Source organism: Macaca nemestrina, chromosome 5 (assembly GCF_043159975.1).
Source record: "Macaca nemestrina isolate mMacNem1 chromosome 5, mMacNem.hap1, whole genome shotgun sequence".
NCBI lineage: Eukaryota > Metazoa > Chordata > Mammalia > Primates > Cercopithecidae > Macaca > Macaca nemestrina.
This window is the reverse complement of record NC_092129.1, coordinates 89,517,287-89,538,080: the sequence shown is the minus strand read 5'-3', so window position 1 is coordinate 89,538,080 and position 20,794 is coordinate 89,517,287. Positions and strand designations below refer to the sequence as shown.

The 20,794-nt window shown below is 37.6% G+C and overlaps 1 protein-coding gene across 2 annotated transcripts in view; it reads right to left on the bottom strand.

Annotated features, from left to right (window-relative positions):
- Positions 1-2,670: 2,670 nt before the first annotated feature.
- LOC105498569 (G protein-coupled receptor 63) overlaps positions 2,671-20,794 on the bottom strand; it is a 44,191-nt gene continuing 26,067 nt past the window's right edge. For both annotated transcript variants that reach the window (XM_011770713.3, XM_011770714.3), the window contains exon 2: positions 2,671-8,269. In XM_011770713.3, coding sequence (XP_011769015.1) covers positions 6,860-8,119 — 1,260 coding nt within the window. In that variant the 5' untranslated portion in view covers positions 8,120-8,269 and the 3' untranslated portion in view covers positions 2,671-6,859. The remainder of the gene's footprint in view (positions 8,270-20,794) is intronic.

The window sequence follows — 20,794 nt, the reverse complement described above, 5'->3', positions numbered from 1 at the left end:
TATCCTTCCACAAAGCTATTTATAGCTCCCATCAGGAAGAACAACTTAAAAAAATGTGTTCACGGTCCTGCCAAAACCGTGGTGAAAGTGATTTAAACTCTGAAGATCTGTTGCAAGTGTTCAAAATGGCATTCGACATATGTATATCTAATTCCAACAACAGAAAACTTTTCCCAGCCCAAATTTCCATGACGGAGGTGGTCATGGAATATGACTTGTCCATATCCCCATCATCATTCATTCTGATTACCCAGAACAGTCACAGAAACACACCTTACATGCTGGTGTTATCAGTCCATCTGTATGTGCACTCTTCATCTGCATCATAAGTCATGTTCTCCCTCTACCCCGTGAAGAGCCTGAGCCTGAGCATATTTAGTCGACACCACAAGATGCAGTCATAGGGCCACCTTATAAATAAGTGAAATGCAGGACCTCCCGCATGACATGAATTGGAAATCATAGGGTCAAAATATATATATATATATATGGTTCAGAATTCAGGGCTGCCGGATTTAGCAAGTACAAATTAGCAATCTTATTCACTCTACACATTAATCCCCAAACTTGCCTAGATGGTATAAGAAAACCCCCAGATTACTTTCTCTTAAGTTCAGGAAGCAGGTTAGAACAGTAGGTGAGTCACCAGAGACTGAAAACATGGGCGTTGATCTCAGTTCTTGCTAGCTAGAACTTATTTGGCTTGGAAAAGTCCATTCTAGTTTTTATTAGCAAGATTCTATTATCAAAAGTTCCACTTCCAGACTTTGAGAGGGTACCGCTCTCTGTCAGCCACCATGGTAGATGCTAGGGAAACCACGCACAAGCCTAGCGCCTGGCCCTCAGGGAGCTTAGCATCCAGTAGGAGAGAAAGTGTAATTAAAGGAGAAAGGTGGGGCTAGAAATAAAGATCTATGTCTATATAAGAAGTCTTGGGTTAGAGGGGTGGGAAGAGGTGGCTGGCATCACATCTGTTAGATTACATTTTTTATATTTCCCTTCAGTATGCCTCTTGTTTCACTGTAGATTTGTTTTCATGAGAAGGCTTTTGCCCTCAGGAGAAATCAAATAGAACCCACTGCTTGGCAATAGCAGCCTTCATACAGATTCACATATAGTGATGTCTTGCATTCTAGGTTAATCATCGCTTTTGAGATTACCTTTGGGGAAACTGTGTAAGAAAAATCTTTTCTTCTCTCTCCTGTCAGAGAGAAATGTCTTCTGTGCCATTTGCAGTTACCTTGCTAATGAGTCCACAGAGAGGTGGTAAGTACAGAAAGGTATCTCTGGCTGACAGCTTCCCAAGGAGTCCCAACATCCATCAAATACTAATCTAGGTGTTGCTGTTAAGTATTTTGTAGATGTGATTAAAGTCTATAATCAGTCCACACTAACTAAAGGAGATTAATAATCTGGATGGGACTGATTCAAGCAGTTGAAAGGCCCAAAGATTAGAGCTGAGGTTTCCCTAAGGAAGAAACTCCATCTGTGGACAGCACCTTCAGCCTGTGCCTGAGAGTTCCAGTCTTCCCTTCCTGAAAGCCTGCCTTTCATATTTCGGACCTGCCTAGCCAGCCCTACAATCATATAAGCTAATTCTTTGCAATAAATCTTATTCTCTCCTACTGGTTCTGCTTCTCTGCTTAAACCTTGACTGATACAGCCATGAAACTTACTTTTTTTTTCCGTTTTTATATTAAATCTAATTGACTGCACCTTGATAGTGAAGGCAGAAATTGCTCTATAAGGGTTCTCTTTATTATGGATGAATTGAGTGGGGTTCATTAGTCTCATAGTAGATGTGACTATTCTTTTAATTCAACATGTTGCTTTAATATCTATTTTGCTGTATCTTTCTTACTTTTTTGTGTCAGAAGGAAACATCAAATGTAGATTCAATAACAACCTGCTTTTGTAAATCAACCTTCTTTTGTGACTTACAACCCTCATGTTTAACTGGCACAAAACTGAAACTCTCATACAAATAAATGATGTTTCCTATGGATTTATAAGTACAGAAAGGCCTTTGCTTTTAGAAATGGAAATGCAGTATGAAATCATTTCATCAAAATAGAAGCAGACATTATCATTGCTTTGCCAAACTGACAATCTAATTTTAAATAATTCAGCAGTAAAATTTTCATCACTTTCCTAGACAGAATTTCTTAAAGCTGTTTAACAGCTTTATAACTCTACTAACAATTGTGGACTATACTACTAGTTTTTTGTCATATCATCTTGAACTACTCTGAGAACTTCTAAAACTAGAATACAGTTATATGCACACAGGTCTTGAGGTCTAATTTGAAAATAAGAACCCAAAGGAAGCACAATCTGAAGCTAAATTCAGCTTTTAACAGAAATTATTATTCATGATAAACTTTTCTAAATGAGATGCAGTAGTCCTTTTTTTTAAAAAAACTCCACTTTAGAAATGTTAAATATTTATTTATTTTCTTATTAGGAGCTGTTTGCTTGGTTGTGATAAGAATATGCACAAATAACCATATTTTTTTATTTTTTTATATTTAAATATTAGAACCCATAATTCAAGGTGTTTCTTTTTCTCCATATAGGTCAGTTACTATTGTAAAATAAATTAATTTTAATCACAAAGGTCTAGTACCAATAGATATCTGAGAAACTTATAATTTACCTCCAATAACAAACTTGTGCTTTGACATTTTTTATTATAAAAACTGAGTTTTCAATGAAGGCAGTTTAGCAGGACTATAGTTGTGAAAATAAATCTGAATGTAGCCATTCTTTAAACTTAAACTAAAAATCATTGTAGAATAAAATGTCAAGCAAGTGAAAACTTTTCTGTGATATATACAGAAATGATACATACGTAAATATTTTCACATAAACAAAAACAAAGATCAAGAAAAAATTTAAATATCTTTGTGGGCAACAGAAATACAGAGATTAAAAAGGTTATTTTATTTTACTTCAATGCTTCCATCGAACACAACTGGCAGAGCAATGGGAATTAGATAAATCTTTACATTTCTTCAGGGAATTACATACAATAAAGATACCTCTCTAGAAGAAAATAAAATATTAGCATAATTAGACTGCTGACAGTCATGACTTTCAATTTAGTCACCTTTTTTGCTCTACTGTGAAGCTATATGCTTTTATCAGTATTTTGCCAGTTGAAAGAAAATAAAGCTAACACTGGCAAGATCCAGCACAAACACAGGTGGCAGCAAATTAGGCACAATGTTGTGTAGATTTTCCTCTCAATGTGGATTACCCATGCCTAGAAGATAATGGCTTGCGACGCAAAACAAACATTGTGGGATAAAACAGACAATATTTAAATAGATATATTTTCTACAGGAATGTTTCCTGAAGTGTTTCCCAGGGACTACCTGAGCCAGAGTCAGGCAGAGTGCTCAATAAAATAAAAATGCACATTCCTGGGCTCAACCACAGACCCTCTGGGGGCCCAGGAATCTGTACTGCTAACAAGCTCCCTTGGGAATGCTTAAACACGTATTAAAAGTTTAAAAAACATGACTTCATACTATTTGGAATTTCTCTTGCATCTTTCTTTTGACCACAAATATTTCGTTTGTGGTCATGCTTCTTACTAGCCAGAAGGAAAAATAGGCAAACAAAAACCATTTCGGATTATGCCTGTCAGCAGTGAGAATTAGTAGTGGTATCTTTCCCTGCCTCAAGAAAATATGGGGGAATAGGCAACAAATGATTTTGCTCCTACATTTCTCAAAGGTGCTCCGTAGTACTTATTTTTAAAGCTTTCAAAATGTATACATAATAAAAATGTTCAAAATGATTTGTAAACTCTCATCAGATCAAGATAATCCAGTGTAAAAAAAAACTGCTGTTCAGTGTTGTTGCTGAATTCTCACAAAGACCCCTTCATAATCTTTGTTCACAAACAGGGAGCGTCTCGGCAGGCACTCCAGAACTCTCACCAAATGAGGCACTGCCTATTAAGTAGCATGAAAGTACCTAAAGACTGCCCATAAAACAGGAACAAAGAAAACAAAGCTCAGTTTCAACTCCAGCCAAAAAGGAGTCTTCACGACCTACCAATATGTAAGATGAATACAGATCATGCTGACTTTCCTCAGAGAAAGTCTAATAAAAAAAAGTCCGTATCGATATCTGCTTGAAATCTAGTTTATATTGAAAATGGAAAGCAAAATACAACATGCTACTAGTATCTACTACAGTGCTTATGTCCTATAAAATCCCTATGGACAAAAACAATTTTACTTGTGAATAAAAATTAGAAATGAAAGAGGTAGGTGACTATCATTTGAAGATAATCCCAAAAACATGTTGAATAATATGCTTGAGTCTCCAAAGAGCTCTTTAACTGGTCAATGAGTTCCAACACCGGTACAATTTCCTTAAGAGCAGGGTTTCCCAGGTCTTTCATGATGTCATCAACCTTTCAATGCCCTAAACTCCGGACACAGTGCCACAAGCTCTTCAGATATTTAATATTAAGAAATAGCTAATGAAGTAAAATGTAAAGAAGTAATACTAGAGACCAAAGAGTGAGGTGATGCTGAAGTCAGCTTGGCTCTTCAAAAATCTATACCCTAGTATGGAGGAAAGCACATTTGAGTTGGACAGGATGTTAGAGATTCATCTAATCCAACTCTCTGGTTTTCCAAATGAAGAAATAGAAGCTTATTTTTTTCCACTGGCTCACAAAGCACTAACATCCTGAAAAGATGCTGTAAGTCCACAGTTAACTTACTTAATCAGTGATGTAGCCAAGTGGCAATACTTTCAGCCCTTATCCCTGTGGGCTGTTTTATAAAGTGAGCCACTGGTAACAGAGAAGCTGACCAAGGCCTTAGATGTACCTGGGAGCAGACTGTCAGCAAGAGAAAAATAATTTGAAATGTCAGACATGCCCCATTAAAACTTATTCTAGGCTCAGACCAGGGTTCATTTTCCCTTCTTTGTAGGAGACACACATCTGAGTACGTTCACAAACTCCAGCTCTGCTAGGGCAAGCATTGGGGCAATACTGTTTTACCCAGAACACTTAGAACTAACACAGGTGGACAACTAGAAACCCCCAAACCCACAGGCTCAAGACCTACACACAGCTCTTTAATTTCTCAATAATTGTTAGTCACTTGTTTTGCAAATCAAAAACAAAAAAATCACTGGATTTCCTTCATAGCCTTATTTATCTAAGATTTTTAAGTCTCACATTAAACAGTGGTTGTAAATCAGGTGTGGTGGCTCATGCCTGTAATCCCAACATTTTGGGAGGCCAAGGCAGGCAGATCGTTTGAGCTCAGGAGTCTGAGACCAGCCTGGGTAACATGGTGAAACCTTGTCTTTACAAAAGAAAATACAAAAAATTAGCTGGGTGTGGTGGCACACACGTGTGTGTGTGTGTGTGTGTGTGTTTCCAGCACGTGTGTGTGTGTTTCCAGCACGTGTGTGTGTGTGTGTGTGTGTGTGTGTGTGTGTGTTTCCAGCTATTCAGGAGGCTGAGACAGGAGGATTACCTGAGCCTGCAAGGTTGAGGCTACAATGAGCCATGATCACACCACTGCACTCCAGCCTGGGTGGCAAAGCGAGACTCTGTCTCCAAAAAACAAATAGTAGTTGTAAGTGATTATATTTTTTCTTTTCTATTTTCCAGTGTTTCTGTAATGCCTTCATATTTCTTTTGGTAGTAAGAAAATAAAGGCTAATTTTTAAAAAGAATATTATAGTCTAAAAAAATTAAAGGATGCATAGAGTTCCCTCTTGACTATGAGACGTCTAAACTGAATGAACTGTCTGTGTGGCATACTGGAACAGCGCAGCCTCAGGATTCTGACAGATTTTTGGATCCCAGCTCTACCACTAACCTTGGGCAGGATTTTAGTCCCTCTGAGACCTGCTTTCTTCACCTCTAAGAATGAAAACAATAATACCTACCTCACAGCATCTTGTGAGGATAAAATGATGTACAGTGCCTGAAACATAGGTCCATAAATGTCAACCCCTTCTCCCTATACTCCACAAAAACCCTTGAGTAAAAGGAATCACCACAGCCTGCACCAGCCACCTGCCATCCCCCTCACTACATTCACCTTTTAAATTCGCAAGGATGCTGTCTCCTTGATTTTGTGCTATTGCTCTGAAGAGTTGCTATTGTGCTTAGAAAAATTTCTACATTTTATGTTCTCTCTTTTACAACTGTACATGCAGATAAAACATTTTTTAAAACTATCTTCCCATAAATGATAATGCACGTTTCCTAAAGCACGTATCATGTATAAAAACAATTCTGAAAAATAAGACTGAATTAATTTGTACATTGTCTCTTAAAGTGCACCAAAGAAAATAGTAATGACCTTTAAAATGTCACTAACCTTCTTGGGTTAGTTTTTAAAATAAATCTAAATATATATTGATTGAGATGTTTGGCTCCAATGTGATGGTAAAAAGCAGCAGTGTCTTCCAGAAAAAAAAAAGTCTTAATAAACTCAACTAAGCATACCTTAGCAGCACATAAAATGCCTACAATTCAATATAACTGCAGGCTCAATAAAGCACAATCCTGATTCCTACTATGAAAACAAAATCAATCAAGGAAAAACCCAAAAACCAAAACCAAAAAAACATCTCCTCACCCTAAATTGAGGATTTCTATTGAACCCTGGAGGTAATATTTGTAATCACTTTCCTATTGTTTATTCTTGGTAACAGAACCATAATTACCATTCTTTCTTTACACTGCTCACACACATACATACACAAAGTCCATAAAAAAAAATAAAGTATAAGTGGAGAGGCTATGAGAAAGAAACTTCAATGTCAATAAAGAACAAGCATCACCCAAAATGTCAGTCAGTTCCAATATTCACACCACCGTCCGATGTTCCCCACACACATAGACCGCACTGGGACGTATCCGTCGCCTTGTGTGACCAGGGAGCTGCGGCAAAAACTTGAAGGACTTAGGCATCATGTCCAGGCAAGCATCATGGAATTTCTTAATCCTCCAGTAGTAGATCAGTGGATTCAATGCAGACTTGAGGTAGCAGAGCCACAGTAGCCAGGTGCTAATCTCAAAAAAGTTGTGCTGATAGTAAAAGTGCTTACTGAATGTTGCCACAAGGCTGTAAGTGGTGAACGGGGCCCAGCAGACAATGAAGACAGCAAAGAGAATCAAAATAGTGGTGAAGGCACGTGTTTTAAAGCCCATGTCAATGCTCATCTGGAAAGGTCTCTGTAGACTCATGAGACCCAGTTTGCTGGCCTGGCTGAGGCATATACCTTCAGGGTAGCTATGGATCCTCAAGGCATTGTGCCGAAGGGTGTTGAGTATGCCCATAAATGAATACAATATTACCAGGAAGGGTATGAAGAAAGAAATGAGAGAAATCAAAATCACATAAGCCTGGTAGCCTGGATTGGTTGTGTACCCAAACACACACTGGGGAGCTCGGGAAGGTATCTGCAGGTCAGGGTTTCCTATGGCTAAAGGAAAAGCTACACAAAAGGAAGTTGCCCAAGAAACTGCAATCAGAACCTTAGCTCTATATGGGTTTAGCTTATCCTGCCTCTGGACTATAATAAGGAACCTATCTATGCTAATGATGAGCAGGATGGCTACTCCTTCTATCACAAATAACCAGAAAAACATAGCAGATACCCTACAGAAGAATTTCCCAAAAATCCATCGGGTAGTAAAGATAGTTACCAGGGCAAAGGGCATGTTCAGCACTGCAAGCAACATGTCTGCAAAAGCCAGGCTGGCAAGGAGGATGTTAATTGCAGATCGCATGGCAGCTTTTTGGTAAACCATGAGGCAAACAACCAAGTTCCCAAGAAAAGACACAAACAGAATGAATATCATTATAGCAGAAAGGGTAATTTGAAGAGGCAAGTTGAGGCTCTTAAATGCTGCTGGTGTTGTGGGCACAGCTGTACTATTCACTGTCAAGGAACTCAAACCAGTGGGAGCCATGGTTTCAAAACTATATCTAAGCAATGGACTGATGTCAGGATGCTGGAATGGTGGAGGGAGTGTAATATTCATGTAGGTGTTTTCATACACTACAAATGTTGTGTTGGATGTCCCGGTATGGAACGCAGTCAACACTGCCGAGAAGACCATGGTTTCGGTAGGATGGAAGATGCAAGCAGAGATGCAGGTGTTCTTCAAGCATTTCAACACAGAACAGCAGTATCAGGTTCCATTGATGGGCTTGGAAATACATTCTGGAAAATGGACAATGAGTTCCATCTTCCACAAGAGTCCTTTTGCCTGAAAACAAAACCAAAACACAAAAAATCAATGAGAAATGAGATTTGTAAATAACATTTAACTCCAGGGCTGCCTTTCATTATGAAGGATCAGTTTTGCTCTTTTTGATCCTTTAAAAATATTTTAGCCTCCAGTGTAGTCAACACTAAAATACTGTTGTTATTTTATCTTTCGTCAACCATGGTGGAAATTTCATGACATTCATATATAAAGCAAAAGTGCAAGGAATCTCAAAACGTATTACTGCCCCAAAGACAAAAGTTATAATCTTACTGTTAATTTTTAAAATATTTCCAGTGGCTTTAATTTTAATTAAATGTTAATTTTAATTTTCATGCTTTTCTATAGTCACTATTAATAAAGAGTTTTATTACCTGGTTCTCCTGAGAGCACTATTTTTTTTAGTTAATAGTTGTTTGGTACAAGTTCTTACTCTAATTTTACATTAGCACAAAACCGGATGACAAAGAAACCTAAAGCAGGTTTCCTATTTCACACATAACAATTTTTAGTTCTAACATCCTTATTAAGTAGGTACTAGGTAATTGTCAATGAAGATCTGAAACGTTTTATTGGCTTGCTTTCTATTTATTTATCCAATTAATTCATCAATTTTTTTTCATTTTTAGTTTTTGAATTAAAAATTCATTCATTTTTAATTTCTTTCCAGAAGTTCCACCACCAACCATACTGGAGAATTTACTCAAGAGGAGAGAAAAATTCTAAGTAAGAAGTCTTGGTAATATTTTCAGAAGTTTTATTTTACTAAAGCTCTCTTTGTTTCTCATAGTCTCTCTTCTCTCCCAAGTCCACTGACTTTCATCCTTTCTTTTCTGATATATATACATCTATCTTCTCTATTTTCTTCTCCCTAAATAACCAATCTTATTTTGTGTTAGCAACTTGATCAGAATGTGTCAACCAAATAACAAAGTTAGAGATGTTAAAGGAGAGATGACTAAAAAAATTCAGGTATGAAGAATCTACTCCAGAAAACTTACAAAGAATCTACTCCAAAGAGTTTCTTATCACATTTCTCTTATCCTAACCCCCAATTTCTTAACCAGATTTCTGTAGCTCTAGAGTTTTCTGTAAGGGACTTTCTTAATCTGCTGTCTTACACATTTTGTGGTATGGGTTTTTCCTTATGTAGGTCTTTACTGGACAGCTAACCTCTTTATAGTTAGAAAGAAGTCTCTGAATTTCTGGCAAGATTCCTTTAATAAGCTCTTAAAAGACTGGGAAAACATAAATGTACAGCGGTTTAAAACAAATTGCAGTTTACTCATTATTTTGACTTAGAATCAGTCACTGAATTTTTTTTTTTTTTTTTTTTTAAAACAGAGTTTCACTCTTGTTGCCCAGGCTGGAGTGCAACGGCGCGATCTCGGCTCACCATAACCTCCGCCTCCCACATTCAAGCGATTCTCCTGCCTCAGCCTCCCCAGTAGCTGGGATTACAGGTATGTGCCACCATGCCCAGCTAACTTTGTATTTTTAGTAGAGATGGGGGTTCTCCATGTTGGTCAGGCTGTTCTGGAACTCCCGACCTCAGGCGATCCACCTGCTTCAGCCTCCCAAAGTGCTGGGATTACAGGCATCAGTCACTGCACCCAGCCTAGTCATTGATTTTAAGGGTCATTGTCAAAATTTCATTCATTCACTTACTAGTGTATGATGGGCAGGAATATCACATTTCTAAGATCTAAGATCCAGCAATGTAGCCAAATCAGGGACTCTCTACTATACCTATAGCTCTACAATCCCATCTTTCTTTGTCCAGGGCTGCCTATATAAAAAAGAAGAATCCTGATCTACTCCTTCAAAATATCAACTTTACTACTTACTTTCACTTCTACAGTTTAATTTCTTTGCCCTTACTAGATTTTATCCATCCTCACATATTCACTTTGTAATACAAAACATACCTGGATATGATGCCACACTAAGCCAGCTGCTCTTGAACTTTATTAACCACAAAGGGGCCAGTGGAAAGACAGCAGTGGTAGTTGGAAGATTTTTACACCATAATCACCATCGGCCTCTACAGAAGTACCCTAAATATACATATAATTAAGACTAAAGGCTGTGCATAATTATAAATTAATCTCAATACAAGTCTACCTCTATAGAGGTAGAGGTAATTTCTCTAGAAAAATTATAAATAGACAATTGTGTATCTTAAGCCTAATGTGACAGCTAAAATTGTGTTTGACCAAGTAAACTAACATATATCCATCCTGCACTACTACACTGTTCAAAGTATTTCATTCCCTTGACCATGTTAAGGAACAAAAACAAAAAATGGAATGAAGCCAAAGTAAAACCATAATTTAAAAGATGCCTTTTAACTTGTTATATTTGCATAGTCATAACATCATTCTACCATAAAAGCCTCCCACAACTATAAAAACTTCTAACAATTCATTTAATATTTCATCAAATATCTGTTTAAGAACCTACTACGTGCCAGATACTAAAACGAAAATGGTGAGCAAATAAAAGGCTTCTAAATTTCTGGTTAAAAATGCAGACTGACCACAGTCCACATCCCCAAAATCACACTGAAATGACAGTAAAGGGATTTTTTTTAAACAAAGTATATAAACCAAAAGGACAAGAGGTATAAATGAAAGACACATTAGTAGATAAAAAAAATTTTTAAATTCATTTTATTTATTTATTTATTTATTTTTTTATTTTTTTTTTTTTTTGAGACGGAGTCTCGCTCTGTTGCCCAGGCTGGAGTGCAGTGGCACGATCTCAGCTCACTGCAAGCTCCACCTCCCGGGTTCACACCATTCTCCTGCCTCAGCCTCCCGAGTAGCTGGGACTACAGGCACCCACCACCACACCCAGCTAATTTTTTTTTTTTTTGTATTTTTAGTAAAGATGGGGTTTCACCTGGTTAGCCAGGATGTTTTTTAATGTTTTAAGGCAAAAAAAAAAAAGCAAATGGTGTTGTGGTAACTGACTTAAGAAAGCAGAACAGAGAACAATTTATTCTCAATACTTCCAGGGAAATATGCTTCAAAAAAACTGAAACGATCCTGTAGATCCCCAGAGAATCTGTGGATGCCAGTTACCACAGAGAGTATAGGTAGAGCTGAAAACTGGAAAACTGACTGAAAATCAGAGACACTGGAACCCCACTGCACACCTAGTTCTCCTCCTCTCTGAACAATCATATGAAAGCATCTATCTCCATTTCAGTAGCCCAACTCTGTGGCACAACTGAACCTGACAAGCACCAAAGTCGAAAATATCAGTGCAAGGCTGAAAACGGGGGAACTGAGTGAATGCATATTCAATTTGAGAACACAGCTCCTTTCGCCATCCTGCTCTCAGACTGCCAGAAGCCAGGAACATATTGCCTATGCAGAAGACTGAAAGACTGTAACTAAATAGCCACAGAGGAAAAACCTCTAGATACTAATATCTGATGGTAGAATGCCAGCTTGGTGCCCAGTCACCCTGTACATGGAAGCCCACCCACTGTCAAACCAGCCCATAAGCAGAGACTCTAATCAACTTTTCGGTGCCTATTAAATATAAATGGTCAATTTCTCTAAGAAATAAAGAGTTTGTAACAAAGAGATTAAACAAAGGCATTTTTGTAGTTAAACATTAAGGGAAATAACTTGAATTTAAAATACTAAGGAACATAGCATGAACAGACTTAATAATGCCTTTGCTTCATTCAGTATCTGTACAGTGGTCTTACTTCACTCCTGGCTCACTGGAATGTAAATATTCCCTGGCCTTCTTCCTTTTCTTACGAAGTATAATAACCAAAGCAGTGCTCCTGAATGCTCACAGTAACTACATTAAAATATTCTTTCCTCTAAGCATTTCTCATCAAATATCACTGTGACCTGAAGTTTCTTTGAATTTTATATAAGACTAAGTAAAAAAGTTTCATACTTAAAATTTGTATTTCCAAATGAAATAGGACAGTAGCAGCATGAGATCAACAGACAATTAGCTTAGGTTGGTAACATTTACACAGCAGTCCTAATGTTAAATCCAATCTAGACTAGTCTTTATTTGCCATTTGTCGGAAATGTTTAACAAATCTTCCAAGTGAGAAAAATTTTAAATTATGTGTGAATGTGTGCACATGATATATGCATACATAATACACATATGTTTATACAAACACACCACATGTATGTACATTTGTAAAACTCACATATGGTAGAAGTGACTGGATTTATGATTCTCTCTTATTGCATCTACAGAAACAATGCTGGGGTTATCAGGTTAATGATATGAGTGGAGTGTTTTATATTTGGAGTGTGCCAGAATGTCACATTTATAGGGCTTCAGTAGCTAGAATGGTCAGTGGAGGTTGCGGTATTCTCTTGGTTCTCTTTCCTTAGTCTTATCTGCCACTGGAGTGCTTTATTTTGTTTTTTTTAAGCAGGGTATATCACCCAGACTGGAGTGCGGTGGCACAATCACAGCTCACGGCAGCCTCAACCTCCCAAGCTCAAGTGATCTTTGGAGTGCTTTAAATACTTGTTTTATTCTCTGAAAAGGCTATATTCTTCTAGAAGGCAGCCATTGATTTTATTAATCCCATTGCTCCCTACAACCACTATGCTTTGCACACAGTCCGATAAATATTTAGATAACTAAATTCATTTGCACTGTTTTGTGGGATCAATTTTTTGTTTACTCATCTTAATATTCGTGAAATACACACATTTTAAAAATAATTAGATAAGTTTTAAGGTGATCATCAAACCCTGTCCCAACCTTCACCACCCCATTCCTGTTTTTAGTAATAGTCATTCTTAATTAAAGGTTTTTTCCTATTTTTATTCTTTATATATTCTTTATATATCTAAATAACATGAAGAAATTACTTATTGGTTTATCAATTATATATATTAACTCCTGATTTCCTGTAAGTATAGATGTAGATTTAGCTGTCACAGCATTGCCCAATTTATTTCTCTTCCCTTTGTACTATCAAAATCTTTATTTGAAACTTTTGAGTTACAGTACTGTAATAATGTAGTTATGTAAATAGTATATTTACTGATAAGCCAACAGTAGAATATTTTCCTTTCTTAACTTTTAGAAATCCTAAAATTAATAATTCACTTACATATTTATTCTCCATTTTTTTTTTGTTTTGTTTTGGCTGTTTGGATATTTTTGTGAAGTTTTTGTTCAAGTCCTTTGTTCATCTTTCAGCTGGGTTGTTTATCTTTTTCTTATAAATTTGTTAGCATTTATATATACATATATATACATACACACACACACACTTTTTTCCCCAAAGGATGAGGCTGCATAATTTATAAGAAACAGAGGTTTATTTTGGCTCACAATTCTGCAGGGTGTGTGAGAAGCATGGTGCTAGCATCTGCTCCTGGAGAGGTTTCAGGAGGCTTACAATCACGGTGGAAGGTGAAGGGTGAGAGCAGGAAAAGAGAGCAAGAGGGGTTAGTGCCACAGCCTTTTAAACAACCAAATCTTGTGTGAACTCAGAGCAAAAACTCACTCACTATTCGGAGGACAGCATCAAGCCTTTCATGAGGGATCCACCCCATGACTCAAATAGCTCTCAGCAGGTCCAAACCTCCAACATTGGGGATTACATTTCAACATGAGATTTGGAGGGGACAAACATCCCAACCATGTCAGTATCATATTCTATGGTACTGCTTCTATTCAGAGCAGAAGTTTATGGAAATCTCATGATTAATGAAGTTTGGGCTCAGTACAACTCCCACTCATCCCAGAACTCATGCCATGGTTATTCTACCAGTTTTGAAATGCAGTGTTAGAACAGACAAACTCAGCAGATTCCCTCACTGGTTCTCTAATCTGTGGAGCAAGGGCTATAATGGTAGGAAAGGTTAACTGCAAACCCCTAGAACTATCTATTTCTACCTGTGAAAATGGTAAACCAAAAGCAACATTTAATTCCTGCAGAGATTGCAAAGATTAGAGTCACCATCAAGGACTTGGAAGAAGAAGGTGATCAATTCTGCCATATCTCTATTCAAGTTGCCTCTTTGGCTTTGTAGAAAACAGATGGATTCTGAAGAGTGCAGATGCTGTATCAGATGTGGTTTTACTGATGGAGCACATCAATGTATTTCCTGGCATCTGGTATACGGCTATTGATCTGTCAAATTCTGGTTTTCTCTATATGTGTTAGCAGACTACTTGAAGCATTTGCCTACCCTACTGTCCTACCTCAGGGCTCTGTCAAGTCTCCTGCACACTATCATAATCTAGTCCACAGGGACCTTGGTTGTACTTCTAGTCCATAGAATGTCATGCTGTCCATTACATGCTGACTACATCTTTTAAATTTTCTAGGGGTCTTATAGTATTTCAAGATATCCCTTTCAAAGTGATAGCTCTCTTGCCTACCACTAATACAGAGACACAGCATTTAGTTGGCTTTTCTGGACTCTGGAGGCAACATACACCTCATTTGGGTATGTTATTCTGACCTATTGATCAAGTAGCTTGAAAAGCTGCCATATTTGAGTAATCAGTAATAATAAGAGAAGGCTCCACAACAGGTCCAGGCTGTTATGAAACCTGCTCTGCCACTGAGCCGAAAGATTCACTGGTGTTTTAAGTGTCTGTGGCACACAGGGATTCTGTATAGCATTTGGCAGGCCCCTTAAAGGTCAGACCAGATCTTTAGTATTTTGGAACAAAGCTATGGAACATGAGTGCTCCACATAAACTTGGTGCTGTCTGACCTTCTGAAGCCATACAGTTGGGTTTGCATGGAGCATTTCAGCCTTATGCAGAAGGGTATGTATGAAATCAGACCTGGCAGGTGCTCAGGGCACAGTTCGGTTACATGAGCAAATGGCTGAGATTCCCACAGCTCCTATTTTTGCTGTAATGATCCTCTCTTTAAACTTCACCTGTGACCTCACTGAGAGGAGTTTCTCATGACCAGTTAACTAAAGAAGAAAAAAATTTAGGCCTGATTTATTGTGCCGAGTTGTAGCATTACAGCCCCACTTGGAAGCCCTTAAGGGCAGAGCAGAGAAAATCTCCCAGTGGGCAACATTTTGAATACTATACTTGGTTGTTCATTTTGAAGAATTCATGCCAGAGATGAAAAACTACATTCATCATAGACAGTAGCTAATGGTTTGACTGGCTAGTCATGTAAATGCTCACCAAATAGCAATTTTCAATAGAAGAGCTTGATAACCAGGCAGACAAGATGACCTATTCTATTGAGATCAACTAATCTCTTTCTCTAGTCACTCCTGTCCTTCCCTAAAGAGTTCGTGAACAACATAGCCATGGCAGAAGGGACAGAGGTTGTACATGTGCTCAACAACATGGACTTTCACTCACCCAGATCAATCTAGCTATAGCCACTGAACATGCAACGTGGGAACACAGGGACCAAAACTAAACTTACTGAATATGACATAATCTCCTGGAGACACTAGCCAGCTACTTGGTGACAAGTGGATTACACGGACTACTTCCATGATTGGTGACTTTGTTTTTATTAGAATATATCCATATGCTGGATTTTACCAAATTAGGCCATCAAGCATAACATCAATATATTTAGTATCCTGTGCCTCCTTCCTTTCACACAATATCCTACACATATCAGAAAAAAGTAATCAGAAAGTTAATAATCACCTCCACTGTGGTTACAGATTTCAAATAAAAACAGTGGGAACTCAAAAAAAAAAAAAAAAAACTCTTAAAATTTTGTTTTTTAAGTATCCAGAAGCATAAAGGAACAGACATATCAAGATATTCAGTATTCAAAGGGGCAATCTGCATTCTTAAGAATAACCTTTTATCTCCTGAGTTTTGTTAGGAAGTATAATATCAAAGAACTGCCTTAAGCTCTTTGAATATGTTAGCTTTAAAAATTTCACAGCAACTATGATATTCCTGCTGCTATAATATCCATTTTAAGGATGACAGAACGATTGTACAGAATGGTCAAGTAACATGTCCAAGGTCACACGACTAATAACGGGCAAAGCTGAGAATTAAACCCAGGAAGTCTGTTCTCAGTCACTATGCTATGCTATAAAACAGAGAATATAACGTACAGAAATGCCACCAGTATAAGAAAAACATAACACTTTGTTTTCTTTTACATATCACTTGTATATTTTCAAAAACATATTGCTAAATTTAAAAAGCAATTACAATAAATTTAGAAATGATGTGGAAATGAATCAGGATTATATCCATATATTTTACCAGGATATTCATGTAAATGTAGGGCTCTATGCCTTGATTACAGAAGTCTAGGTCTGCCAAAAATATATGACACATGGAATGTAAATATGCATGAAAAATACAAATACTTTTTTTTCCTTTCAAAAAATAAGACTCAGTAAAAAAAATCTTAACAGTGCTGAATTTGCTCGGTGTTTCCCAATGCAGATGATACAAATATCTGGTAAAAATACAATAAAGCTCCAAAGTAACGAGATTAGTTTTCCCATGCGGTTGCTAAAACTGGAGTGACCACCTTTTAATCACAATTTCACATGAAACAAAATGAAAATTCTACAATCCCAATAGAAGTGAATATTTAGTGAGTAAAAGGAAAGACTTCTTCAGGCCAGTTCTTTCAGTGCCCAAAAGGATTTCCCAATGCTGCAGTAATATAAATGCTGGCTGTTTTTCAGAAGAGTTTCACAGGCTGAAGTCCTGAGGGCGTCCATAAAACTCTGCAAAGCAGTCCTCATCAAAACTGGGACTGCAGAGAAAAGCAGCAAAAAAGTGGGACACCTACACTGAACTCCAGTCAACTAAACAGGGCCAGCTTCTTTCTTTATCTCGTCCTGCCATCTCTAATTCTTCAAAATGGTTTTATTTTCCTTCCTTTCTGCTCCTTTCCTTTTTCTCTTCTTTTATATTATTTTGACTGTATCTCTATACTGAAAATTTTCAAAACCAACCTCACTTTCTAATTTCCAATAAAAGACCATCCTTGGATCCACATACATGCTGGAGTATACTGGCTTTACCAGCCCATTAGAATCATAGCCTCTCTTCTACAACTTCCATCTCTAACCCTTCCAGGAGAATCCTGCTATCTTTGCCTCACCAGTTAGGCCTTCAAATGGCCCTGTATTCAGAGTGCATGCTAACTAATGTGTCTAACTGCCTGTTATCTCTACCATGACTCAGACTGCAAATCTTACAAAAGAGATAGGACCACCATATTACAACTTAGAAAGAAACTCATTATACACAATTCTGCCTTGATGTTAAAATTCATTAGGCTGCCTAGACAGAGACATAAAGATATACAGATTAGATACAGATACAGGCATGTATCTATATCTACAGATAGATATAGATATAGGCATGTATGTATATCTACAGATAGATATTACGTATATATACAACCAAAAAATTATTTCATGGTTCAATAAATATGTTCTCTTTATATGAAATTTGATTTGAATCATTTTCTGTATTTTTCTCTTCCTTCAAATCCATAGTAACCCAGTACTACATAAAACCTATCAACTTTCACAAATGCTAAGAAAATGTCATCTAAATATGGCCAACCTCAAGCCTTTCCTAAATTAACTTACTATAAGGATGTCAAAAGTAGAGAAAAAATATCTGGGTAATAGTCTTGGCCCTTCCATTTATTAATTAAGATGTTCAGGCAAGTCAGTGAACTTTCCTGACTCTCAAATGTCCTTATCTCAAAGATGCAGATATAAAACCACATCATAGGCTGGTGAATTAAATAAGATAGATGAAAGTGAATTATAAACTATAAAGTGATATCAAATTACAACATATTATAACCATAATCTTCTACAGACTTCTGTCGCAGGAAGTCAGGGAACCTGAAGGGAGGGACCCGCTGAAGCCATGGCAGAAGAACATAAATTGTGATTATTTCATGGACATTTGTTAGTTCCCCAAATTAATACTTTTATAATTTCTTTTTTTTTTTTTTTTTTTTTTTTTTTTTGAGACGGAGTCTCGCTCTGCTGCCCAGGCTGGAGTGCAGTGGCCGGATCTCAGCTCACTGCAAGCTCCGCCTCCCGGGTTCACGCACTTTTATAATTTCTTATGCCTATCTTTACTGCAATCTCTGAACATAAACTGTGAAGATTTCATGGACATTTATCACTTCCCCAATCAATACTCTTTTCATTTTCTATGCCTGTCTTTACTTTAATCTCTTAATCCCGTCATCTTCATAAGCTGAGGATGTATGTCACCTCAGGACCCTGTGATGATTGCGTTATCTGCACAAATTGTTTGTAAAACATGTGTGTTTGAACAATATGAAATCTGGGCACCTTGAAAAGAACAGGATAACAGCGATTTTCAGGGAACAAGGGAGATAACCATAAAGTCTGACTGCCTGAAGGGCTGGGCAGAACAGAGTCATATTTCTCTTCTTTAGAAAGCAAATAGGAGCAATATCGCTGAATTCTTTTCTCAGTAAGGAATAACCCTAGGAAAATTAATGCATTCCCAGGGAGAGGTATCTAAAATGGCCGCTCTGGGAGTGTCTGTCTTATGCAGTTGTAGACAAGGGATGAAATACGCCCTGGTCTCCTGCAGTGACCTCAAGCTTGCTAGGATTAGGAAATTCCAGCCTGGTGAATTCTAGTCAGACCAGTTGTCTGCTGTCGAACCCTGTTTCCTGTTAAGATGTTTATCAGTGACAATGTGTGCCCAGCAGGGCATGGACCTTCATCAGTAATTCTAGTTTCGCCCCGGCCTTGTGATCTCACTCTGCCTCTCTGCCCTTGTGATATTGTATTGCCTTTGAAGCATGTGATCTCTGTGACCCATTCCCTATTCGTACACCCCTCCCATTTTGAAACCCCTAATAAAAACTTGCTGGTTTTGTGGCTCAAGGGGCATCACGGAACCTGCCGATATGTGATGTCACCCCTGGAGACCCAGCTGTAAAATTTCTCTTTTGTACTCTTTCTCTTTACTTCTCAGACCAGCTGATACTTAAGGAAAACAGAAAAGAACCTACATTGAAATATGGGGGGCTGGTTACCCTGATAAATTTTGACTATGTTATGCAATCAATATCTCTATTATAGCCTATTGGTGGGAGTATGAACTGGTACAACATTTTGGGAGTAAGAGTAGGCAGTATTTCTTAATATTGAACAATTTAAATATTGTCTAGAATTCTACATGATAAAAACACTAGCATAAACATACAGATAAGAATGTTCATTGTAGCATTACTTCATAGTGAAAAACTCAACATCTTTTTAATACTCATCAGTAAGATAACAGTTAAATAAGCTGGGGCGCAGTGGCTCACACCTGTAATCCCAGCAGTTTGGGAGGCTGAGGCAGCCTTGAGGTTAAGATGGCTTGAGGTTAAGAGCTCGAGACCAGCCTGGTCAACATGGTGAAACTCTGTCTCTAGTAAAAATACAAAAATTAGCTAGGTGTGGTGGCAGGTGCCTCTAATCCCAGCCACTCAGTGGCTGAGGCACGAGAATCACTTGAACCCAAGAGGCAGAGGTTGCAGTGAGCTGAGATCGCACCATTGCACTCCAGCACAGGCGACAGTGTGAGACTCCATCTCAAAAAAAAAAAAAGATAACAGTTAAATAAAGTGTGGTACATACATACTAGAAATACCATGCAGCTATCACAAACAATATGTCAATCTAGAATAGTGACATCAGAGAATGTTCATCATATACTAAAAAAAAAAAAATTAACATGCAGAATGACATACAACATAGTCCCATTGTTATGTATGTATGTAGATGTGTGTGTATATATATACATGCATGTGTTTGTGCATATGTACATATGTATAGACAAACAGACCAAATGGACAAAAGGGATTTCTTTTCTGGTATGAAATTAAGGGAGTAAAATATTATTTTACCCATACACTTACAGTTTTGTATAATTTTTTTCACATTAAATCAATATTCATCTTGTACTATTCTGTCACACTTTTCTTCCTGTTTCCTGTATAAAATTCCTTGAGGATGCAAGCTGCAACCTATCTGACCTAACACAAAGCTGTGTATCCTAGTGTTGCTTAAGATATGATAACCATTTATGTCACTCTAACCATGGAAAAGAAGGTAAGAAGCAAACCAGTCTGCAGATTCTGCAGGACCTGGGCTCAAGCATCTCAGGGGTCCCAGTAAAGACCTCCCAACAGCCCCAGTCCCAGTCCAATCCTCTAAAATGCTGTACTCACTGCATATGCTCTAAAGGTTGGCCTTGATTCCACTGATCCCAGGATGCTAGGAAGAAATGAGTGGCAACACTATGAAAAAATTGCTGTTCTAAAATTACCCTTCTATACCCTAACGGATAAACAGAAACTGGCGCTGGTAAAGCCTAGGAGAGGACTAAGGGAACAACCCACGTCTTCTAGCCAACTCATCACTGACAGCAGAAGAAAACAGATAGAAATCTGAAATACTGGTGTTACTCAAGAGTGTCTGCTTTTGTCTTGAACAAAATGGAAGTCTAAAAGAAAGAATGCCTAAAAGAAAGCAGAGCTCTTGT